The sequence below is a fragment of the Sceloporus occidentalis genome, unplaced genomic scaffold, assembly GCF_023333645.1.
Source record: "Sceloporus occidentalis isolate IW3139 unplaced genomic scaffold, rSceOcc1.0.p SCAF_25, whole genome shotgun sequence".
NCBI lineage: Eukaryota > Metazoa > Chordata > Lepidosauria > Squamata > Phrynosomatidae > Sceloporus > Sceloporus occidentalis.
The window spans coordinates 3,956,943-3,983,594 of record NW_028317005.1 but is presented as its reverse complement, the minus strand read 5'-3'; the positions used below and the strand labels follow the sequence as shown (position 1 = coordinate 3,983,594).

At 38.2% G+C, this 26,652-nt stretch overlaps 1 protein-coding gene across 1 annotated transcript in view; it reads right to left on the bottom strand.

Moving 5' to 3' along the window:
• The window catches only part of LOC149300270 (sodium/hydrogen exchanger 9-like), a 261,467-nt gene that overhangs the window by 13,442 nt on the left and 221,373 nt on the right, over window positions 1–26,652 (bottom strand). Inside the window, exon 14 of the mRNA XM_089485270.1 lies at window positions 23,280–23,359. Within this exon, the coding sequence (XP_089341396.1) occupies window positions 23,280–23,359 (80 nt within the window). The remainder of the gene's footprint in view (window positions 1–23,279; window positions 23,360–26,652) is intronic.

Here is a 26,652-nt window from a genome sequence, read left to right as displayed (position 1 = left end):
GTAATTGTGTGTGCGTGAGCATAATTGGGTAGTTTTGTGAGTGTGTCAATAAAAACATAGTTTGACGTGTTTGGTGTGGAGGAACTCAAGTGACCTGCATAAAGCTCTGACCATTGACCATTGGAAGCCAATATATCACAAGCCATCTGATCTCAGCCTAAAGGCACTAATCTTTTTTTTCTTCTTCTTCGGTGGTTAGAATAGTATTTTTTCAATTTTGTATTAGAGTCTATGGCCAATCAGCAGCTTTTGCTGCTGGGGTCTACAGCAAAAACCATACATGGTTGGCTCTAAAAGGGTTACAATGCCAGGGCTGAATTTTATCCATGCAACTCATTCTTACATATACTTACTGCCCTTATTGTATCATGTATACTGTATTGTATATATACGTTTCTGATATTTGTAAAATTCAGTTAAAGAGAAATATGGACAGTACAACTTTTCCTTTTTATGCTGCATTAAATATTAAAAATATCAGAAAGAATTTGGTTTCCTAGATCAGGAGTGCTAAGGTATACACGTATAAAAACAGGATTACATCTGAACTAGGTGCCATGTACATATTGTTATAAACAATGCAGTGAAGATTATGCAGAGACGTAAACATTGTCCCTTACATCTAAAAATATGAGATGCCAGTCTGATCGGCTGCTACAGGCAGGACTGTGCTCCTTTACTTCACAAGTTTTGGAATATAGAAATGGAGGTTAAATTGCCCGGATGAGACAATAATAATGTATGGAAACAACTTGTTAAGCCTCACAGTCACAAGCAATCTGATAGACAAGCATTTCTAAGTAAAAATGCTTGTCTGAAAGTAGGTAATCACTTCTCGTTTAAGGCTGTCTGAAAAGAACTCAAGACTACGAATGTAAACTAAGTAAAATATGTGACCTGGAAATTGTAGTCATGGATAAACAATATGATATTATTCAAATTCTAGACATTTTAAATCAGGTCACTGACAAATGCTCATCTACAATATATGAGACATGCTAACTTAGCTTATATATAAAAATATTACTTCTTCCATATAGTCTTAGGACATAATACTCATTTCCTTGTACTTTGGCACATATCTTCGTTCCTCTAACATAGAAGGATAAATCCTGAAGATGCAAAGTATCCATCTTTCACAGTGTTGGCCAATTACCAAAAAGTGAACGTACGTTTTTATAACTCAATAACCACTTTTACAGTGGTGTACACCTAAGAAATATTATACCGTATTATTATATTCCAGAATTAATAGTACATATGATACAGAATTACCAACACATATATGTAAGCATTCATGAGGATTTTATGCTTAGATGTATTTTTAATCAGCTTCAACAAACATCTCAAATGTGCCATCTGGTGAGATCAGAGATGCAGAGGAACAGCTGCTAATGCACTAACTTTTAACCATATCCGTTCTGAACTATTTTAAAGGTACTTAGCTTCATATTGCCTATGATTATTTCAACTTTAACTACACTGTTCATCCTTTCCTGACCAGTTTAATGCCACCTCTATCTAAATATTTATCAAACACGTGCATCCCTCCCCATGTTTATTAAATACGTTACAAACTGTATACACGTGCATGTATAATGTACATGACACTAGATATTCACCATTCCAGAATATGGTTTTGCCCCGAGACAAAACATTTCTTAAGCAGTCTCAACATACTCTGAGATTCAAAAATGGAGAAAAGGAGAGCTGTCATATTTCATTTTCCAGAGTAATTGCTGTTAATGGCATTTCTGTCGTTAGCATAAACGCCTGTACCCAAGGCACAGTCACAAGACTTTTTCTAGAACGTCCTTTTACTACTGTCATGAATGGGTTGCTTTATATGCTGATCGCTGCTTAATGTGTAGTGACATCACAGTCACACACTATCAACGCGGGAAACGTAACTTCTTCAGGGAATGCTGTGTAAGACAAGAGAACAGTGGCATAAGATTAACACTAACTGTTAGAAATACTAACCCCTGTATGTTTGCGATGTATTATATACATCGCATTGAAAAACTGTAGGCAGGCCAACTATCATGATTGCTGGGTTTTCTTTTTTAAATTACAATTATCTTTGGAAGACACACAGATTTTTAACTGGTAGCTCACTTTGGATTTCCTTGTAGCTAATCCAAAACCAGAAAATGTCATGGGGTATCAGAGAGAAGTTCTACAACATCCTCGTTCCCTGGAGCCTGATTTTAAGGCAAGCATAGAGGTATGGCAACACAGAACCGTGACTGCGTCTACATCAAGCAGAGCATAACAGCACTATATGTTTTACACCATTATGTAAGAATATGCTATATAAATGGTGTGTGCCCCTTTAATGCCATCTGTTGTCACCAAAATAATACTGACACATTTCTAAATGTTTTTACTTTCTCAAACTCTATATTATTATCTTCTCTACATGTGCCCTCCTACACACAGAATATACATATTACTCCTTATTCTGTATGTAGAATTATACAATAAATAAAACATTAGCTCTGTTTTCCCTCCGATACATATACAGGGACAGGCAGGCTGGCTGGCTGGCTGGGGAGGGGGGAGGGGGGGCATAACCCATAACCCTCCTTACTGGACCAAAATTATTTTCAGGGGTGGGAATGCATCAAAGTCACGTAATGCGATGTTACATAATCCCACAGTACAAGCTACAAAGAAGGCTCTGGGCAAGGTAGGGAATGAGGGAAAGAGTATGAATGTGAGGCAGTTAGGTAGAGAATGAGCATAAAGTGTAATTGAAAATTAAATTCAAAGTGTGGATGATGTCTTCTGTGAGACAAATGAACCGCATCTCACAAGGGCCACATGATGTTCTATGCTGTCATAAATAGGTGTTCCTAACACCTACAATGATGGCATAGTACACTGTGTCTTAAGTAGCACTGTTCGTATCCGTGCACACTACTATCTGTTGGCTCCAGATGCACGGGACTGCCTCAGACTCTAAGGATTGGTGGGGGCATGCAGTACAGTCTTGCAAAAACACCATTGTACAAATTAATCAGAGAATATAAATATTCAACAGTTTCATAAGATCAAGGTCCTGTGTACTGTGCTTTAAAAAAAAATCACTTGCGTATGGAAAAATCAATAACGTGAATTAATTTTCAATTTCTTTCTGGGTTTTTATAATGTAATATGCTGCACCACCTCCGTAGACTGCTTGCATATTGATTTCTTTTGCTTGGGGCTTGCACTTAAAAGAATGCTACTGCCGTATATCTAGTTAACAGTTAAATAACTCCAAACGTGCAGTGACAGCAGGTAGTTCCCCTGCTGCTAAACCAGGGGGCAGATTGTCTATTGGGAGATCAGGCACTGGTGGCCCGCTGCTCATTTTCTTCAAATATAATTGTACAGGTAAAATAATAGACACAGTCACGATAATCCCAGAGCATTCCACGGATTTGCCTCAGAGGCTCTGGATTTAACATCTTATTTTAGTGTACCTCTTCCTCTTCTCCAGACTTATTCTCATCCTCCTGGGGACATGATCTGCCAGTACAATACTACTCACTGTCCTGTCAGCTCAGAGCTCTGTCCTTTTCACTGATACAATCATCAGGGTTAGAAGGGAAATGAGAACTCAGAATGTTATCTCCCTCTTTATTTATTTACATTATAGTTCTCTGGGGGCTTGGAAGCTAACTAGATTTCTTCATTTTTTGCATATTTGTCACACTTAAATGTTTCAGATGAAACTAATTTTATTATTAGACAAAGATAACCCAAGTAAATCCAAAATGCAGTTTTTAAATGATGATTTATAGAAGAAAAGCTATCCAACCCTTTCTGACACTATGGAAAAAAGTAATTGCCCCCTTAGTTACTAACTTAACAAATTAATCAAACTGAATTGACAACAATTAAATTTCACTAGACGCACCCAGCCCTGTTTAATCTAAATACCAATTGAATAGTCTTGCAAAGTGAAGTGGGCTACAAGGTCTCAAAATGATCAGATGAGAAGCATTGAGAACTATCAGTCTGGAAAGGGTTACAATGCCATTTCTAAGGCTGTGGGACTCCAGTTAACCATGGCGAGAGCCATTATCTACTCATGTCGTCTTTGTCTTATATTAAAACTAGTTGGATGATCCAGCACTGTAAATATTACTTTGTTAAAAGATATCTATTATATTTTTTAAAGGCAAAAACAGTGGTTAAAAAAAAAAGTGAAAGTGATAATTTCCTTTTCTAAAGGTCACATTAAACAGCTTGCTGAATTTCAATTTATATAATGTCAGCTATATTTTGATATTTTTTTTTTTTTTTTTAACAAGTTAAAGTTTAACAAGGAATACAACTGAAGGAACGTCAAGCATAGCATATGATTTCAACTGAAAGTGTCAAGAAAGAACAAAAAAAGGAGAAATTTGTCTAGTGATCTCAGCAGGAGATTTCCTACAATAGAAACTGGCTTAGACAGTCTGTACAAATGTGTTGTTGCACAAAATAAAAAATGAGGATTTATATATATATATATATCTCATAGAACACATTTATCCCCTAACAGGTGGTGTAACATATACCTGCCAACCCCGAAAGGGCAGTTGATCCAACATGAATCCACATGCCACTGGTCGGTGGAGTACATTATTAATAAGCGAGTTGCTTGATCCAACCTCCATTGTGTACTTTATAGCTATTCTGGACTTTTTCCTGACCTTGTGGGTGGAAGGAGAACCCGCAAGGTACCACAAGATGTTAAACCAATGTAGATAACAGTACATGACTAACTGGTACAGGGAAGGCCTTTCTAAAAGGAGTTTAACTAGAATTGACAAATGTATTATTAATATTTACTGATTTATACAGTGTTATCTTATTTCACTGCCCTGTACAATGGGTAAAGCGTATATGGCAAGTAGTGCATAACAGCAATTTGGGCTTACAGAAACAAAATATACAATCTAGAAGTTCCATGGCTAACCATGCAAGTTCTCAGCAGGATCACAATAACACATCACTTTAGACATATGTTCATCAACCTTGCTACACAGTCATACTCAGATTTGCACCCGAGTCTCAGGGTGAATGGGCCAAGTCCTGGGGACAGTCATTTAGAAACTGCCTACTTCACACTACTGTGATCTAATGCTTAATCTTCACATGAAATTGGTGCTTTTCTCCATGTTGTATTAATGTTGAAATACATACAGTGCATTCAGGCGATTAGTTCAGAATGACTGTTAGTGGAACAGTTTGGTTGCCATCATTAGCAAGCTACTACAATCTTATTTGTGTTATGCTATTAAAGAGTTATTTTAAACAGAGTCTCATTGGCGGATCTTTTATAAAGCTCTCATGTATGAGTTTAGTCTTCCAGCTGCTTCATCACCCAGGTTGCCTCAACTAGCATTAGGGCCAAAAAGACTTAGCAGTGTAGAACATGTTTTGTGTGGAGGGTCCAAGTGAATTACTAGACGCACAGTGGTCACAAGAGGTTTGCAATGCACAATGATCTTCACTAAAATTACAGACTTGCCTCCTGCTTCTGCCAACGTGTGGGGAGTGGTTTTTGGAGTTGTCCAAGGCTGTGCATATGACACATTGTGTTTAAGGATCAGCCAGGCAGCCCCAATAGGCTTTCTGTTAAAGTCCAGAACCTCCCCAGTTTTTGGCATCTCAGCACGGCTCTCACCATGCTCTTGGATCACAGGCCAGACTCTGAGTCAGAAGTCTCCAGCAAATCCATCTTGTTTTGGATGGATCAACCACAATAAACTTCTTTGTCTCCGACAGCTTAGTGAAATCACACTCAGGGAATTTATAAGGAAAAACGGAAGATGATCCTAAAAGAGAACTGTAGGCTGCACTACATTTATTATTAACCCCATAAACTAATGAAAGATTAATAATATCTGCAAATCACAGACATTTCCACTCCCAAAAGCACATGCAATTAGATAAGAAATATTAATTTTGTCATTTGGTTCACTAAGCGCTCTTAAAACAACTCCAATTCTATGATAAATATATTTTGAAATATAGCATATCCTATATCAGAACACAGGGGGATTGTAGCTAGAAACCCATCAATACAGATGTTGGCTCTTGAAGGTAGGCAATCGATATCAGGAACGTTTAAAGTTTCCGCTCCACCTACTCTTCAGAATTTTGCATTTTTAGAGCAAAATGCTGTATTAGAAACATCATTCCCAGAACTTCTGACTTACCAAACACTTCAAAGACATAATTTGTTTAACCATGTAACATTTTAATCATGTGAAACAAAAGCAAGCACCTATAGGATGTTGGCATAGAAACTAAAAATGCATCTTAAACATTTGTGTTGTTTCACAGGATTAACCCTTCAGAAAAAAACCAAGAATGATCTGCCAAACATGCCAGGGAGCTCAATTAAGGATTAATTGCAACTTTATACTCTCGTCTCTCTGTAAAACCACAAATCCCGGAAGAAACATATACTGAATTCTAAACTTTCATGTAATAAATTGCTTTTGTGAGGGAGCTGTTAAGCTAAGTACTGCTGCGTGATGCACTGCGATGTGCTTTATTACAAAGTATGGTTTGAGTATGTCTTAAATACTCGGTTACATCTGCAGAACAAGCAACATTGCCTTTATTCATCCAGGTTTAGTGGCAGGATAATGCACATGTCTGTTAAAGATGAAACTTCAATTAAAAAAACAAAAACAAAAGATGTTTAGTTTAGGGATCAAGGCAGATAACAAAAAATCTGTAATTAATACGCACAGTAAGCGGAACTTAATTAAAATTTTGTAAATGATCTGCTTTTTTTCTTTAGATCACTAAAGACCTCTTTATATCTTGCTGAGAAATGTAATAAACTTAATGTGCTAATTCATCTCTACCTCTTTGCTAATTTCTTTAGCTTAATAAAATCATGAACTATTTATTGAACAACTGGAGACAATTTAATAATTCTACCTAAGTGAGACTAAAAAGACTTCTAGTAGTCGTTCTTTGCAATATCCATTGAAGAAAAAAAACCATAAAAGTTATTCTTTGTGTATAGCATTATATCACTCAGACATATGGATAATTTATAAAATAATGTTACAAATATTCCGTCTCTAATATAACAAAGTATAAGGCAGGTAAATGCATTCTGATTACAGAGCCCAGACCTCAATCCCATTAAACACCTTTGGGATGAACTGGAATGGAGATTGCGAGCCAGGTCTTCTCATCCAACATCAGTGTCTGACCTCACAAATGCTCTACTGCATGAATGAGCAAATATTCCAAAATAGAAGCTGTGCAAAGAAGAGTGGAAGCTGTTATAGCTGCACATGGGGGATCAACTACATATTAATGTCTATGTATTTAGAATGTGATGCCATCTGCAGATCTGCAATATCTGCAGATATTGACAAGAAACCACATTATTATTATTTATAATATAAGTGAATACTTAAACTGCCCAATCTAAGTTATGGAGTTTTCACTCAGATAATAACTTTAGAGTTATACAATATAAGAGTCAGTTAGTTGCAGTAGGATAATTGCAATGGAAATCCCAGCATGATTATTAAGGGCCAGTATGGACATCCCCTATGATTTATTTGGTAAGCAGAATACTGTATATACCCCATAGGGGATCCATTTTGATTTATAAAAAAGGCAAAACAGGGACATCTTTTGAGGTTAGAGAAGAAACAGTTCCTATTAAGTGATTCAGTTGATACTTTCAAAACGGAGTTGCTTTTCTAAAGGACATATGTAACAACAATTTACATTTACTTTAGGTTGCATTGCCCTTATTTTGTGGAAACAGAGGCTGGTCAGCTCAAAACTGAAATTGGTATTTTCATCAAGTGTCATCTACAGAGAACTGGACTTAAATGGACACTTAGGCCAACCAATTTACTTTAATAGATAGTCTAGTGATCCCTTAAATTCTCCATTGAGAGGTCCCCTTTCCAAATGCATGGAGGGATTCTGCAAAATCCCCCTATGCATTTTCCTCTATCCTCACTCCACACATCTCCTGCTGCCTGCACCCACATGGTATATTCGCTGCTTGAATCCGTGCTGTAAAAACTAGATCACTTAGGGGAATTGCACTCAAGCCATGGACCTGCAGCTTCTCCCAAACGTAAGTGCCTTTAACATGCATTCTTTTGTTGGTGAGGCTGCATAGGTTGACTTCATAGGCTGACTTCCCTTTAATCTACTCCTGTATTTTAGTGCCATAATTACCGGATGTTTTTTGCCATTTGTACCATATGTGGATTTCATCTAGATTCCTCTTTACCATGTGTAATGTACCCAAAAAAATAGAGCTTTCAGAAACATGCAAAGCAAAACTGAGTGCTTGTATGTAAAATAACTATACTAAAAAAACTGATTTTTTTTTTACAATTTTGCATACAGTTTCTTCTACACAGTAGGTGCCACAGATGAACGATGATCCAATTCATGTTCAGCACCATCCCGATTACAGATATACCCCACATACATATTTAAGGTTCTAGAGGTCCAAATTCATCTCTTACATAGTACCCTATTGGGTAATATTTTTTGTACTTCTAACATAAGGGGTTGGGGGCAGTGAATGGTAAAAAAATATATTTTAATTTCCTTTTGTGGGAAGAGGGAGAAATGCTCATGTCTCCACTGCACTGATCACAAGCCATAGTCTAGGCAGACCCTGCTGAGTCTCTCCTGTCCTCCAGTAAACTTCCAGTGGGCATCTGCCAGCAGGGGGAGCAACAAGAGAGCCCAGACCCTAGAAAGACCCTGATTCCCCTCTCTCTCTTTAAGTGAGCACTGACATCCACCAGAAGGCAACGTCCAATTGTGTAATCACATTCCTGTGAGCAGCATTACACATGATCAGTCAGAAGGCAGCAAGCAACTGACAGCATGATCTTCTGGGCGAAAACAACAGACATACAGGTATATCCTAAAGGCCATCTTGTCACACCTTTTGTGGACCTACCTGTATGTTTTCCAGTAGAACCCAAAAGGCAGGTGCCTATACAAGAGTATAGGATTCTCGGGAGGTGAATCAGGTAGTTTCCAAACACAACGCACAAAAGAGGCAATCCAAGCTTTGTAGGCAAAACATAGAATAAGTATACCTGGGAACTTCTAGGCTCCGGCTACCCGGAGCCTTCCCTTGCGGGATGCGGCCAGAACTGCCCACTGACGTCAGCGGGCAGTCCCGTGACGTTGGTGGGAGTCCGCACTCACCGTAGCTGTGGCTCCCACATTTTACTAATAAAGGTGATAAATACATATTAATACTTTAATATGCATTCCTGACTGGTGGGGCTATGTGGAACATTAAACTGTCCCTTTAACTTGTGTAGCACAACACCCAGTGTCAAAATGAAAGAAACCCACTAAATAACACCCTGCTTGCTCACCTAAGATATTGCTCTGCTCCATTCTGTATAACGCGTCTAATAACAACGTGGCTCATATAATTAATATCACTTTATCATTGACATGGGTTTAAAATTGATCAGGTCATTCTACCCTGAATGTCTTCCTAGTGATGGTAATCTTGGGTGGTTGTCAGGATTACACAGAATCTATATCACCAATCAATGATGGCATTATTTCAGGGATGCAACGCAATAAAAGAGGTGTATTGAATCTGATCTACTGTTCGTAGATTCTAAATGGAATGAAATATAATTTTGTGAAATGACACAAATGATAAAGGGTTTGTTCAATAAGGTACGCAAGCTGAGAAAATAAGTATGAATTTGATATCATTATAAAAAATTGTCTTGCTAATGGCTGAAAATAGTTTTAGATGTATTTTTCTTTACTTTGCACTTGTCTTTATTTAAAGTAACAATAATATGAAGAAAATTTACTCAGTAATTTTAACGTTTTGTGTGCCAGAGGTTGGGATATGCAAACAGTAGGGGATATATCCTAAAGTGTTGGAAAATATGATCATGATCATCAGACTCAAGGTAGAGTTACTAGGAGACAGCTGGAGTCTGGAGAACTATACTCTCTTTATTTAGAGTTGTCACTAGTATTTTATCTGAGTTATCTCTAGTGAGTGTTGAAAATGAGTAACAGCTAGATTATTGGGGGGGGAGTGCGTAGAATTGCAAGAGTAGATACGGTCATAAAAACATGTTTTTGAAAAAGAATTATACACAACTAAATAGTCCATCCTTTTTTTAAATTTTCCTTCTGGGCAGGAACTGTACGCCAGAAACCTCTGCCATAGCATACATGAATAAGGAATACTACGTTTATCCCATTCTACAAAACCAACTCATTTAAAAAAAAAACCAAACACTCGAGAACCTTGAACTTCATATAACCTATAGTTCAGTTCTTGAAGCCCTGTCCATGGGCCAAGCATCTGTCACTCAAACATTTTTATCAAAATAAATGTAAACACAGTTCTCCATCTGTCAAATAATTTACTCCTCAGTCTCATGTGTATTTCCACAAGGGCCAAAGACACTAACAACGAGAATAAGCAATTATAGAGCATTTACAGATGCCTCTCTTAATAACATCGTTTCCAGTGTGCCCTGGTCTGACATTGCATGTCTTGTTATATTTTGCCATTTAGAGGACAGCGGTGTGAAATGTCATACTGATGCAGACAGATATGCAATCACCTCTCACAAGACTTGTCAGCTCATGAAATTCGGAATTAGTTTCAAAACTGCTAGGTCACTCAGGACAGTGTAACCCAAATATGTGGTCAGAGAATGTGATGGTTGATATTTACTTACATATTTCATTTAAATAACAATGAGATGTGTACCAATTAATGGTAAACCATTTTAACAGATATCTATAAGTATAGTCTATATACTGTACATGGCATTTTTACAGGATAACAAAACCCTCAATGTCTGGAGGGAAGAATCTGGCTTGAGGAGCTGTGGTTTTGGAGGAGGTGTCAGTATTATTATTACTTGTGTGTTCCAGACAAACAGGGCACTGGAAGAAAAGCCTAAGCAGAAGAACCTGGATCCAAAATCAGGACAGTCTCCCTGAATACAGGAATATGAGAAATCAAACCTAGTGTATACTTACTATACATAGTGTATAAAAATGATTTAAATGTTTTAGGCATGTATGATATGGTACATTACTGGTTAACCATTGATTTTCTTTAGATTGGACATGTTTTGGCTGGTTGACACTCATGAGATTTGTAAAAAACAAACAAATGCAAATATAGCATTGTGTTATTCTCGTCTTCCAACAAATCCAGTTCTTATCTACATGTTTTATCCTCATTTAGAAACACCTTAATAAATATACATTTTCCCTGACAGAAGACTTGACCTTTGTGAAGGTGCTTGCTTTGTCATAACCTGAAAATCACATTTTATTTCGAGCAGAACGGATGAGAGACATTGTCAGCCAGCAGTCGCATGAACATTTTTTTTTCTTTCATAAAAAAAAAATAGCTTCCCGGTTTAAATATTTGAATTCACAAATAAAATGTATAATTTTTAGTTTGATTATAATATATGTTTAAAAGGGGACTGCCACATTCCACATTTCTCAAGAAATCTTACTATAAAACATTGCTGTGTGTGAATATGTGTGATACTCTTACAGAGGAGCTTCACAGTTCTACACAATACATAGCGTTAGACAATCATGCCCACCCTGCTAAAGAAGAGTCCCGGAAGTGTGCGACAACTGCATACTGCACATGAGTAATTAAAAAGACAAATCCTTACGTACCTATATATTATAGTGGCAGATGGTTTTCAGTCCGGGTTTTTTTTTTTTTTACATTCTACAAGCTGTTGTACAATTAGAACATTTTAGTATGTAAATGATTTCACTTTTCACAACTTGATCTCCTGTGGCCTTAAATAATTATCAACCCAAATTATTCCATAAAAGTTTAGAGCACTGGTGGTGTTCGAAGCACTTGATCATGTTAAGTCAACTCAGCTCAGTACAGCAACTCTTTATCTCTAGCACAACTCTCCTTTCTAGCCACAATCTTAATTAAGGGCATTTCTGAGGCTTGAGCAGAGACCAAAACAATGTGTAAAGTATACACTATGTTCAGTGTGCATTGATTTTTCCCCAACACATCACATTAAAGAATAAATGGGCCATCTCTTGAATGGATTTTCTTGTATCTGTCCTGATGTTGTTAGTCAAGATGTGACAGCTCCTTAATAAAGAGAGCATTCTAGGAGAGATACTCTGAACCTCAGTCATTAAGGTACTTGAAAGATGTGCTTTCTCACTTTGGGAAGAGCACAATGAATGGACAGAAACAAAAGGCAAAGAAGTATAAATTAATTAGGTTGTGTTGACTGAAGGTCATCAGCTTTGCTTGATTAAGCTCTCATACTGATGTAGTACTACTGTGTACTGATCTCCTGGGACCTGTTAACTATTTTCAGAAAACCAGTTCCAGTTTCATTCTTCAGTAGCCTCATACTACCTTAGCCACCATCTGCCTCAGCCTGTGCAAAGAAGACTACTTATTGACATATACTGTATGTTCCTACTCAAAAGAACCATTGCATATGGAAAGGTCTAAAGTGTAGACATACAATCTATAAATTAAATATATCAATAAAACCAAAACGTTCACTGGAGGATTTTGCTAAATGTGATCTCTAGGTCTATCTTTTATTTTTCACTTAGCAGATTATTCATGGGCGAGGGGATGTGTAAGGGGTAAGCTTAATGGTAACTCTGCCTATGCTGCCAAAACGTTAAATGTTTGCCCACTTCTTGATGATTTGCTGCTCACCCTTTTAATGCCTATGCCCCTCCTACACAGCCAGTTTAATGTATTTACAATTTTTGTAACAAGAGGGGCGGTGGTCTTTATGTCTAAGTACCCCTTTATTAGAAATCTTGGCTTGTCTACCATTATGCTTACAGGCTGAGTTAGCATTAGAGCCCGTAATAACACATATATATCGGTAAGCGGCTAGTTACAATACTTCATGTCTTGATTCAATAATTCCTACCTTCCAATGAGCTTCTACCTGAGGGTCGATCGTCTTTTGGATTATTTTATCACACACGTCTGTTTTAGTATTGTTTAACAATGCGTGATGCATGACTGGCCGCCTGGATGCCTTACAAAGTGCCCTGGTAAAAAAAAAAAAAACTATTCCCCACAGTCTTACCTACTGTATTACCTACTTCATGCAGATCTCACTAAGGAACCATTAAAATGAGGACTTTGTGACAACCGTCAACCCGAACCGAAAGCCTTCCCTTATGGAAACGTATCTCAACCATCTCGTAACATGTTTTAAACCACCTTCCCAACAAGATCACTAAACCTGACTGTCCCTGACTGCCTACTGTAGAAAGTAGAGTCCAGCTAACTAATTAAAGTTGGCATTGGAGTAATGGTGGCAAAAACACATCACATGAGAGCTCACAATACACACATACACATTATGCATTTCCTTTTTGTTACAGAGGCCAATATCACAACATACACTATATGCCACTGTTGTCAGAAAGGCAGTCGGCCTATTCTATTAACAGCAATGAAAAAAAAACCTATAGCACAAAGTCAAAAGGTGATTTAGCAATATGAGTTATATGCAGCATGACAGAAACAAGCCAGATAAAACACTTTTGCCTACAATTGCGACAGCAGTATTTATTTGGCCAGGAGATACCACTGTAATCTCTACACACATTTGATCTAGCCTATAAAGCTAATCATGTTAGCCTGCAACACCAAGGGAAACTCATTTAGAGGTGGTGAAGAAACATACCATAGACTAGGAAAAAAATGCTTATCCTAAGCTGTGAGTGGCATATCGTTTCTGAAATCAGACAGACAGGACCAGACACGCTTCAAGATAAATTGTTTATGTGTCTTTGCTACAAACTGTTAAGGAAGCCAGTTGATGGAAACGTCTCAATTTTAGACTAAAACCTGCACAGCCATAAACCTGTTTCTGTTATTTATTGGAAAATCACCCTTGGGTGGGAGATACTTTCATATGCACCACCATGCAACTTGCTTCGCTGGTACATTAAACATATGGAGCACACGCATTTGGAAGGTCGTAATTATTGTCTACCGTGTTAACCCATTGGGTGCCAGAGCTCTGTGTATTTAACATCTTAGTTAAGGGACATTGTTATTTAGTACTTATCTTTCATGCGGTTAAGTTCTGCTTTTTTCTTTGGTGTGTGTGTTAAGGATTGTGCATGACTCAGGAGCGAATCTGAATACTTGCCAGCATTCTTTCAAGGGCTTTTGAGAGAGGTACTTCTAGTGGTTGTTGGTGGATGAAAAGTTTCACCCACATTCTAAACACGGTAGAAAATGCCTTGTGAAAAGTTTGTCAGAAAACGTATCATTTTTGTCAAGAATGAGGCACATGAGGAAGTAATAGTCATTGTGTTTGTAAGAGTGGGTGGATATAAAAGTTCCATTCAAAAACCACATTTCCACCCTACTTCCCCAGGTGTTGGTATTCCCAGCAGGGGTTTTCCAAAAATCAGAAAACACACAAGGGTGTTTCCAAATACTACCAATGTCAAAAGTATTAATCGTGATTAACAACAAAAATATAATGCTCCTTAACCACAGTCTACCTCGTTAAATGCCATGAAACAGGAATTATTAATGATCAGACTTTCAGTTAGTAAGGACAACTGGCCAGCTGGTCATATTTTAAATTAGGACACTGACAGCTGCACATTAGATGCTGGGTTGTGACCATGCCTAAGTTTCCAGGCAAAAATTTAATTGCTGATGGATACTATCATGGAAGCAAAAAGCTCAATGGGTATATGTTTCTGATAATGTATCAAACTCACTACTCTGTTGGAATGTCCAAAACATCAAAATGTACACATCTAATATACATATACATTATATAAATGAATAGCAGAATGATAAAAGGAAGAAAACATCCATGAATCACCATATTCAGTTGATGTTGAATTTCCGTTTGTTGTCACAGATGTACGGATTTTAAAAGGGAAATAATGTATAGCTTATTGTAGATGGGATTAACAAATCATATATATGGCTTACTCCTCCAATTATATTCCTCCTGACGCTGCAGAATCAAGCCACTTCACAAAAAGGGGAGAACAGAGGTTAAAAATAATCATGAAGTCAAATCAAAAAAAAATTTGCTAAAAAATACAAAATGACCATCATGCGCTAGGAAAAATTTATCAGAAAAAAATCCTATTTGTATGCATAAAATCAACACTGACAGGGTGGATTCATCAGTTTATGAATTATAGTCATAGCCACAAACAGGGTCTTCTGCTTCACAGATAATTTCTTTGTGATTTTTCCTATGCCACGTGTCCAGCCATTTGAAATAAAATGATGGGAAACGTGAGCCCCAACAATCTAATTCCGGTCATATAAATGATGCGTTGCATATGCATATGTCTGATTGCTATAAAATATAAAAGCAATTTATATTCCATATCTAATGAGTTGTTTTGTTAGAAATTGACCAGAGGTCACCTTTTGGGTGCTGTATCACAGATGCCAATAAGCTTACACAGAGATAACACCTGTCTACCCTGATTACCTGTAATGGCACCTCAGTTATGATAAAACCCTGTGGATTAAACACAGGGTTGCATGTGGTTGTTGGGGATGGTAGTTAGGCTGTAAGGGTTAATGGCAAGAGGTCAAACAAAGGACACCTTCAGAATGTGCTTAGTTTTACCGCCTTTTTGTCCTGGAATGCGCTCGCGAGCAGCTTGCGCGCAGCTCACGCCGCTTAGTTAGCCCGCGCTTTTGCATTTGGTTGCGCTCACGGACAGCTCGTGCTATGTTTGGGCGGGATTTTAAGCTATAAAAGAAGGGCATCTGAGGCGTCCGTTTCACTTACCCCTGGCTAGCGCTAACTGACTGCACTGACCTTAGAGTCTGGTGAGCGGCGGTTTTCAGCAGGGCCACGGGGAGCAGCATGGAAGAGCTGCTGAATTGTCTGCGTGAGCGAGCCGGAAGAAGAGGCTTCGAAGAGTGGCTTAAAACTTGCTTGTCGTCCTCTCCGGTCCCTGAAGAGATGGAAGCTGCCATCGACGCGGTTGACGCTGGAGAAGTGGCGGATGAGGAGTCAACAGCTGGGGAAGATGGCGGTTCTACTGTGAATGTGTTCCCGATCTCGCGAGATGTTCCGGTGTCATCGCGGGATCAAGAGGTGGTCGCGGCTACGTCAGTGTCATGCGCGGAACGCGGAAGAAGATCTGCTAGACCGGCTTCTTCTCAGCGTTCTCAAGCATCTAGGGCTGTTAGAGGGAAGCAGCCCTGTAAAAAGCGGAAACACCGGCAGACGGAGGATGAAGAAGATTCTCAGAGTCTCCCGGATCTAATGGTTTTAAAAATGGTTTTAGGATTCCATTATATAATGTTGATGAATATATTTGGGTTAACAATCTAAAATCGGTTGCTGAAAATGTTCAAGTGGTTCGTGACAAGATTGGGAAAGAGTTATGTTTGGGTAGGATTGAAGGTCCTTTCAGGAATCCGCCATTTGAGAGGTTTAGGTTGTCCCCTTTGGGGCTAGTGCCAAAAAAGGAAAAGGGTGCTTTTAGATTGATTCACCATCTGTCATTTCCCAAGGGTGAATCACTGAATGACCAAATCAGTACGGACGATTTTCCAGTGAAATATGCATCGTTTGAGGATGCATTATTCTGGGTTAGGCTTTATGGTAAGGATGCTTTGTTAGCAAAAGTAGATATAGAATCTGCATTCAGATTGTTGCCAATACATCCGGAATGTTTTCATTCCTTAGGTTTTCAATTTGAGGGTCAATTTTATTTTGACAAATGCTTACCGATGGGTTGTTCAATTTCATGTTTGTATTTCGAAGCATTTTCTGTTTTTTTAGAATGGTTAGTTAAGGAGGTTGCTGGTTGTAGTTCGGTTGTGCATTATTTAGATGATTTTTTGTTCATAGGTAGAAAAGGTTCAGATGATTGTAGTATGTTGTTGAATTCATTTATTGAGATGGCTGAGTTTCTAGGTATTCCATTAGCTAAGGATAAAACTGTTTATGTCTACAGTTCTTAGGTATTGTTATTGACACTGTTAAAATGGAATTTCGTCTACCTTTAGAGAAGATTAATAAATTAAGAGCTATCATTAATGAGGTTTTAGTTTCTAAAAAGGTGACAGTTAAAAAATTTCAGTCATTATTAGGTCAGCTTAATTTTGCCGTTAGAGTTTTTTCTCGGCATATGGCAAAAAGTATAGCTGGGAAAAAGATAGGTTATCATAGGGTGAGGGTTAATAAACAGGTTAAGGAAGATTTAAAAGTTTGGAGTATGTTCCTTAAAAATTTTAATGGTGCTATGGTTTGACAAAGTGATTTTATAAATGCGAGTGATTTAGAGTTATATACAGATGCTGCCGGTTCTGTAGGATTTGGCATATATTGGCAGGGTAAATGGGCAGCTGAGATGTGGCCAGCAACTTGGGTTTCAGCAGGTTGGACCAAGAATTTAGTATTGCTGGACTTATTTCCTGTGGTGGTGGCTGTTTTTCTGTGGGGTAAAAATTGGGCTAATAGAAGAATTCTATTAAATTGTGATAACATGGGTGTAGTCTGGGTGATAAATACACTTAGAGCCAAATCAATACCGGTCATTAGTTTGCTTAGGCATTTGGTGTTCTTGTGTTTACAGCATAATATCTGGTTAAAATCTAAGCATATTGAAGGGATTAAAAATGGAATCGCTGATGCATTATCTCGATTTGATTTTAAGATTTTCAGGCATTTGGCGCCGATGGCGTACAAGGAGGGCTTAGCAGTTCCGGGGGATGTTTGGCAGTTAACATCGCCGAGTTAAGTTATTATTTGTTCAATTCTATCTCCAAGGCAACTTGGGTTAACTATTCTAAGGCTTGGAGGGAATGGGTTAATTTTATGCATGAAAAAGGTAGAAATGAGTTTGAGAGTACTATTGAACAGACATTGGAATTTGTTTTCATGTTAATCAATAGGGGTTTTTTACGCAGTAGAATTGATTGATCTATTGGGTGTTTCGTTCTTCATGAAGTTAGCAGGCAAACAACCAGTAGGTAAAGATTTTTTTAACAAAGCAAATATTGAAAGGTTTTGGAAAAAAGCAAAAGAATTTGGATAATAGGAAGCCAATTTCATTTCGTTTATTGCAGGATTTGGTTGGTATTGTACATAAAAATTGCTGGGATGACTATGAAGCTCTGTTGTTTAAAACGGCTTTTATTATGGCATTTTTTGGCGCCTTTCGTGTAAGCGAATTGGTGGCAGCAAATAAAAAAGGGGGTTCTGGTATCAGGTATGGGGATGTTTTGTGTAATGATCAACTGTTGATTTGTTTAAGATCGTCAAAAACGGACACATCGGGTAAGGGTTGTTGGGTCAAACTGAACAGAGTTTGAAATTGCGAAATTTGCCCGGTTAAAGCAGCCGAACTATTCAATAGAAACAGGCCAGACTGCAACGGTAATTGTTTAATACACAGGTCTGGTTAACCTCTAACGCAGTTTCAGTTTAAAAAAGTCTTGCAAAACTGTTTGATAAGCCTAGGTTTGGGTTCTGAGAAAATCTCTTTGCATTCCTTTTGGATAGGTGCTGCAACGGAGGCAGCGCTGCTGGGTCTTGATGATTCTATTATTAAAAGATTGGGGCGGTGGGACTCTAATAGGTTTAAGTTATACATAAAACCTCATTTGTTGTAATAATCATAATGCTGTGTTAATATCAATTTTCCTTTCAGGTAATCGTCCAATAGTGGTTTGGATAGTAGGAGACTCTTATTTTCTGGGCACATCGAAGAGCCGCTGAGAGATGTTATGGAGAAAATCTCGGTTTCAACCCAGAAAAAAATCATTATTTATTGGATTGGTATAAGGGGTTTAAGCATATTTCAATTAAAAGTTAATGTGTTAGGTTTCATTCAGGTTTTTCCGTGGCCGGATATTATGATTATACACTGTGGGGGAAATGATATTGGTAAAATTAAATGTGTTCAACTGTTTTGATGGATTTTAAAAGTATTTTGGAGCAGCTTAAAGATGTATTCATCGGTACTATGTTTATATGGTCTGAGATTGTTCCACGTTTAATTTGGCTTCAAAGACAGGGTTTTAAAGCCTTAGAAAGAGTAAGGCGCAAATTGAATAGATCCATTGAAAAATTCATGGTATTGGAGGGTGGTTTGAGTTTGACATGTGGATTTGGAAGGGGGCTGCGAGGGCCTTTACAGAAAAGATGGCATTCATTTATCTGCGATTGGTTGTGATATATTTAATGCTGATTTGCAAAGTATGGTGGATAAGGCCGTGGTTTTTATGGAAGGGGCCACAAATGGTTTTTAAGTATCCATTTGTGGCAGTTGGGGGTTTTTATAGGTGTCAGGCTGACCGGCTTTTGGGGCAGTTGGCCTGGTTTAAATTATTTGATTACTCTGTGGTTTGGGCCAAGAGTTTCTGTTTGGTTTGATACTTGTTGATACAAATTGTTTTGATTGGTTATTGTGTAATAAATTGGTATATAAGCTAAATAAAAGACCACGGCCTTTGTTCATCCAAAATTTGTTTCAGTTGTCATTTATTTATTATTGGTACAGTTGGTTACAAACATTTACACCATACAACCACATGTTCCTGTCACTTGTTACTACGTATAAGCATAGTTGTCCATAAACAAATAAACATCATCCAACACACAGCTTCTTATCACCATTCCATGTTTTCAGGATCTCATCAGGGAAACTAGGTGACTTTTTGAGCAACCCACTTGACTCTATAGTGGGTAAAACAATAACCGTGTGTGGATACCCTATAGCTGTATTCTAACTACCGTATTTGCTCGATTATAAGACAAGGTTTTTTTCAGAGCAAATGCTCTGAAAAATACCCCTCGTCTTCTAATCGGGGTCGTCTTATAATCAGACCTCAAATAGAGGTCTGACTATGAGACTAAGATCCAGATCCCCCGCACCGCTGCAGGGGACTTGGGTCCTTCTGTCTCCCCCCCATTTTCCAATTTTCCCATTTTCCAATTTTTCCGACTGTCAGAGATCTCTGATCTCTGACAGTCGGGGAAGGTCTGCGCGATGGACGCAGACAACCCCCGCTGCTAGCCACACCTCCTTCCGGCTGCAGCGTAAGGAAGACTGCTGCCCCGGTATACAGCAGGAAATTGGAAGCACCGGTAAGTGTGTGTGGGGTGGGGGAGTGTTAAATGGGGGGGGCAGAAGGAAGACTGCTGCCCCGGTATACAGCAGGAAATTGGAAGCACCGGTAAGTGTGTGTGTGTGGAGGGGAGTGTTAAATGGGGGCATAGGGCATTTCTGGAGGCAGAGTGCTCTATGAAATGCCTTTAACCCCCTGAACGCCACTCTGCCTCCTGAAATGCCTTATACCTCCCTATATGCCACTCTGCCCCATAATATGCCTTTTAACCCCCTAAATGCCAGAGTGGCATATAGGGGTATAAGGCATTTCTGGAGGTAGAGTGGCACATAGGGGGTTAAAAGGCATATCATGGGGCACAGTGGCATATAGAGGGTTAAAAGGCATATCACGGGCGACAGTGCCATATTGGAGTGGCAAGCCTGGGGGCAGATGTGTGTAACTGGGGGGCAGGTTGGAAAATACAAGGAAATAAAAAGAAAAAAATATTTTTCTCAATCATAGCTTTTATTAAAAAATGTAATAGTTTACATGAATTAACATTTACTGGTAAAACTTTTTTCCTATAGGGTCGTCTTATATTCAGGCTTTTTCTTTTTTTCCTAAATTAATATTCAGATTTTGGGGGGTCGTCTTATAATCAGGGTCATCTTATAATCGAGCAAATACGGTACATTACTCACAGTTTTATAGTTTTAGGTTAATACATTTTTTTGGGGAAATGAGAACAAACATAGAATAAATCTGATGTCTCTAAGAAGGAATTCATTACCAGGTGAAATCTAAGTTGAATAGGTCAATCTCCGTCTAGGGCAGGATCATTCAAACAGAACTCTAAATCGCTTATCCTTTATGTTGACATTATTAACATAATCAACCTTAGACAAATCTTAAAGGCCACAAGACATATTTTGGTCACACAAAGATGATCCATTATTTCAGGTTTGAAATAAAGGGTTACGGGCAAGACTGAATAAGGCTCATTTGTAACCATCCTCATATAATGGAAGAGGATAAGCATCATTTTGGCAAGCTAGAGCTAAGCAGATATAATTAAAATCTCTGAGGTCATACTACTTGAGATGGCTGTGAGCTACAAACTTTCAACAGAATTCACCAAGGACGAGATTTACTCCTTATGTAATAAAAGACTACAGAAGATTATTTTTCTAAGATGAAAGGAGAGATAACAAGATTCTTGCTTCAGGAAACAGACATCTCTTTAACAAGAAGCAGGCAGAGTGAATTCTGAATGTTATGCTAGGTTTTAAATGCCATTAGACTGAATTTATTGAATGCACTTCTGTTGATAAGTACCAGATAAAATACAATACATGTACCAAGTGAAATCAACCTTGCCAAATCCCATGTCTGTCATGCCGTTTGAATCTAAAAACAAAACTCTGTCCTTGCCACCAACTCCATGTGTGTAAGCTGTTTTGGGGCTTATATAATGTAATATAATAATTACATAATGAGCAGTGGTGACATTGGTCCTCACTTATGTACGGTTATATTATGGAATAATTAAAGGGCTGGAGATGCAGCATGTTCGTTCTGTATAAGCAATTCTTTGCTCCTGACTACATACAGTGCCTTGCAAAAGTATTCACCCCCTGGGCATTTGTTCCTATTTTGTTGCACTACAACCTGGAATTAAAATTGATTTTTATTTAGATTTTCATTTAATGGAAATACACAAAATAGTCCATACTGGTGAAGTGAAATAAAGAAAATATTTTTTTGAAAACAATTCTAAAAAAATTAAAAATGGAAAATGATGCAAGTCACATAATTGGTTAAGTAAAGTCTACCTGTGTGCAATTAAAGTGTCACATGATCTCAGTATATATACACCTGTACTGAAAGGCCCCAACACCGCAATACCACCAAGTAAGCAGCACCATAAAGCGCAAGGAGCTCTCCAAACAGGTCAGGGACAAAGTTGTGTACAGATCATATATCTGTTATAAAATAAAATATCCAAAATGTTTAACAACTCACAGAGCACCATTAAATCCATTATTAAGAAATTTAAAGAATATGGCACCACAACATACTTGCCAAGAGATGGCAGCCCACCAAAAATCATGGACCAGGCAAGGAGGACATTAATCAGACAAAGATAACTCCACATAGTTGATTGGAGTATCTGTCCACGGGACCACTTTAAGCCGTACACTCCACAGAGCTGGGAGTTCCATAACAGTGTTACTAAAAACTTCTAAAGGACACTTGAATAGTGGTTATAATATTGGTTTACTGACTGATGCAAATACTTTTCTGACATGTTCACTTTAAAATAAAAATGTGATGTTCTGCTGCTATATGTTACGCACTAGCACCTTGGTCAAGTGTAAGGAAAGACCGAACAATGTTTACCTTACAAAATTGCTGGAACAAGAAAAGGAGCTCCAGTGGAGGCCAGCAAAGAATTTTGTATTGTATATAATGGCTCAACTCATAATCAACAGCAGAAATGCAACAAATCTATACATTCTTCTGAAAGATCAGACAATGTGTGCCGGGCTAAAGAATAAACTAATCTTTAGAAACATGGCAGCACTGGCTTTGTATGTAAGATGGCAAATATGTTAAGCATGATGAGAAAAAAAGCAGACGCAATTAGAGAACATATGTAAGAATGCCAGATGAGAAGTATGAAGTCTAAAGCACCACCCCTGGTTGCGGTGCTATGCTAAAAGAATACAGAAGGGTGACACTCTGAAATGAAAGTCATTAAAGTGATGTTTTAGCAGCTATTTTTTCCAATTCTCAAAGTATAAAAAGAAACCTCAGAGCAGCGTAGTGAGTCACTGTGCAAACTGCATGGCGACAAGAAATCAGACGAAAATATCCTTGTCTGTCAGGATCACGGATGAAGCCACAGCACTGCTTATAAACTGTGTTTATGGGAACCTGGGTGTGTATGCAAGTAACTGTAATTATAGACAACGGCATTCTGCAGCTCTTTAAAGTGGAGAGACATTCATTCCTTTACAAATAACTGTTCAGAGTATTTTTTTGCATATTTTTTCAGATAGATTTGGTCGCTACACCCACTTTTATGTAACAGCATTTTGTGACCCTGCAAAATGCAAAGCTTGTTCATACACAAAGATCACTTTTAATGTAACAGAGAATAAAAGGATACTTGTGATCAAAGCCATACCATATCCTGAACAGCCAAGCACTTTCTGCCTTTGTTGAGCTCTTATTCTGGGATTCTGTTCTCTATAATGATAAATAAAAAAAAAGAAATAAAAATATAATATCAGAAGTCTGTTTTTTCCTACAATAACATTGTAAGCAAACAATGTTTGCATCTCAGGTAAAGCTTATCAGAACTGTGATTGGTTAGTTTGCTTTGCCAATTACGACTATATTAAGCATGCCATTTTACCAAGCCACAAGGTGACAAGCTGGGATTACTCTTGATCAACAATTGGCCCTTCTGAAAATGCAAAGGCCATTAATAACCATGAGCTAAATAGAAAATGCCCTTAACCGCAAATTATAATCAAAATATATTTATTATATAGCGCCATATATAGGATGTTGCATGAAAGTAAAAAGAACAAATATCTCACAATTGTGATCTGCGCCCATCTAGGCATCCTTACTGGAGGTTGAGTTTACAATTTTTAATAGCCCTTTATTATGTATGATAAATAGTCGGTCTATTCTTTAAATAAAAAATTTCAAAGAGAGTTGAATTCGCATTATGAATTTGATCATAATTGATCATACAATTTTATTGGCGAGATGGAGACTCTTTCTTATTAACCCTGCATTATGGAGAGCCAGATTATGTGGGCAAAGCGAGTACAACAGCAGCAGGGCCCCACCATACCCTATGTGGGCCTATGGGACCTGACAACTTTTCCGCAGCAAGACATATTCTTTTGGGATAGATTTGTGGACAAAGAGAAGCATTTCTACACCTCTTGTTCTTCGTCGAATTTTGGCCTCTTGTTGCATTTTCGCAAAAGGGTGGAGTCAGAGAGACAGCCTCTTCTCGTTCTTCCAATAGGGGGAGGGTGTGCCCAGAAGTGCATTGCGGAAGTGCACCGGGAGTACAGCATGAGAATCGTGTTTTTAACTAACCGCAAAATTGCTAAACAATAGTTAATAAACATAATCACGTAAACAGATAATTGTGTAGAGTTTCATGTATTACTAAAATATATAAAAGTAGGACCCTGCAGACTCTGGCCCTTTAAAGGGCATGAGATGCCTTTATTCCAAGACTTCTCACTCATTACTATTCACTTCAGAAGAGCACTTCACCCTATTACCTCCACCATAGGTACCTATGTCTACCTCCGATCCAGTTGGAGGGCTGGTCTTTGATCCGCTTCTTACAATCTGTGCTACATGCTGGACATTCTTAGAGTCTACTCCCAACGTCTGAGATGTATAAGGGCAACTCAGCTGCCTGGTCCCCTGGCCCCATGGCACTCCAATGGGGAATAGCTCTAAATGATCCTCATTGGAAACTAACTGGAGATCTCTCCTGGGAGCCAATTCATTTTTTTCTTTTTATTCTGATCAAGATATAGCTCTCGTTCACCCACACATCATCTGGGTGCTGATGACAACTGTTATGGACCATACCCATCATAGCTCTCACCCTCCTTTGGTCGGCCACCCAGATTTGTACCAAACTCAAGTCCCACATTGTACTTTCTACCATAGACTACATTGATTTTCATAGATAAACTCACAGGTAACCCCACGTTCATGTCCACACACTTGGCCCTGTTTGTTTGTCCCCTCAGATGTCTCGCTGCCATGAGCAGATTTCATGGGTGGTACCCTCCTGCAGGACTACCTCGCTCTGTATCCTATGTTTGGCGTGGCTTGCCCACAGAGCCCAACACCTCACATGCCATCCTGACAGCGGGTCGCATTACCTGGCCTATGACTTATCTAAATTTGCAGTGTTTATGGCATTTTTCCTACAAGATTATGTTTCTTCATACAACGGTATAACTTTCTACAGCCAGCGCTGCCCTCTAGCTACCACCCAATATCGTTGCTAAACATAATCCTGAAGATTTTGGGGGGTTATCGCCTCCAGGATCAATCGTGTACTGCCCAAGCTGATACAATACTATCAGAGCCCTTAACCTAATGCACCTGTCCAGTTCATCTGATCAAGACTACCTACTACTATCCACAGAGGCCAGAACTGGTCTTCGATACACCATTGTATATTCCTTCCTCTTTCTACTTGTGTTCCTTGCATCTATGATGTGTGAAAATATACAATGTAATATAACCATGAAATTCTGCCATAACCTTGTTGCCATGTCCTCTGCGCAAGTTTTTCCTTTCTCTCTTCCCTCATTTGTTTTTCCTTTTCATCTGTATAACAAGCAAAAACCTCAAACTTTGATCAACAAAAAATTAAACGGCTTTACTATAAAAGAACAACCTAGATTTAAGAATTACCATTATATCATATATGCTTGGTTATATAAATAGTGGGACAGCTCAGACCACTTGTGTCACTCATCAAGGCTGTAGCAAATAAAAACATCTAGTGTTACAAATGAAGCAATCACAATTTCAGACAATGCAAACTATTGACAGTAGTAGAAATAACCTCCTGGCTGTAGAAATTGGAAAATCTAGTATCACAAATTCTCTTGTAATTTAACAATTTTTACAGATGTGTATTAGGTTCAGCAAGATGGAGATCCAAACCATAATTTATTAAAGATTATTTAAATATTCACATGACACAGGGTACTGGTCACTGATGGGTTAGAAAACAATGCCTATCTGCTATATTATCTGTCTAGATACAAGACCATTCTTTACAGCCATGCAGAGCTTATGTAGTGTGTATTTTATGTTTGGTCTAATAAATAGTGCTTTTATTTGTCATCTAACCCTCATTGGTATAAACTTCCATTTGGGAATTAAGGAATTACCGCAGTCCAGCTCTGGAATGGTATTTTGGGCCTGGTTGATTTATTATGTTTATTCATATGTTCATCATTCTAGTATCAATGCATTGTATCTTCATGTGTTGACTTGAAGATAAACCCCCTTGGTCTACAGTGATTAGTTAGCAATTCTACCTGTTTAAAGGGTAACTCATTAAAGGATTAGTAAATGCTAGCTAAGAAGTGTACTGTACCTTTAACTAGATTTGTTCATTCATTTTAATGAAAATTGTGCCTGATGTGACAATGCCTTAAGTATATTGACTGCTATGAGACGGCTGCTTAGCCAACAATCATGGACATCACAGTTACACAGTGACTAGTCACCAAACTATGGGTTACATCTTAATTACAGATGATTACTGCTCAATGAAAAGCAATCATTAATATACATGGACATCAAACCGCCCATGTCATAGCAAAGCAGTTGGACCAAATGCAAATCAGAACACACTTACCTGAGCCTTGGTATCAGACAGATTAATCACGAAGTGGTCAACAGCATGATGCCCGGAATAACCTATTTATCATGGTTTTTTTATGTTGTCTGTAGCTAGAAAGCAAGAGTCA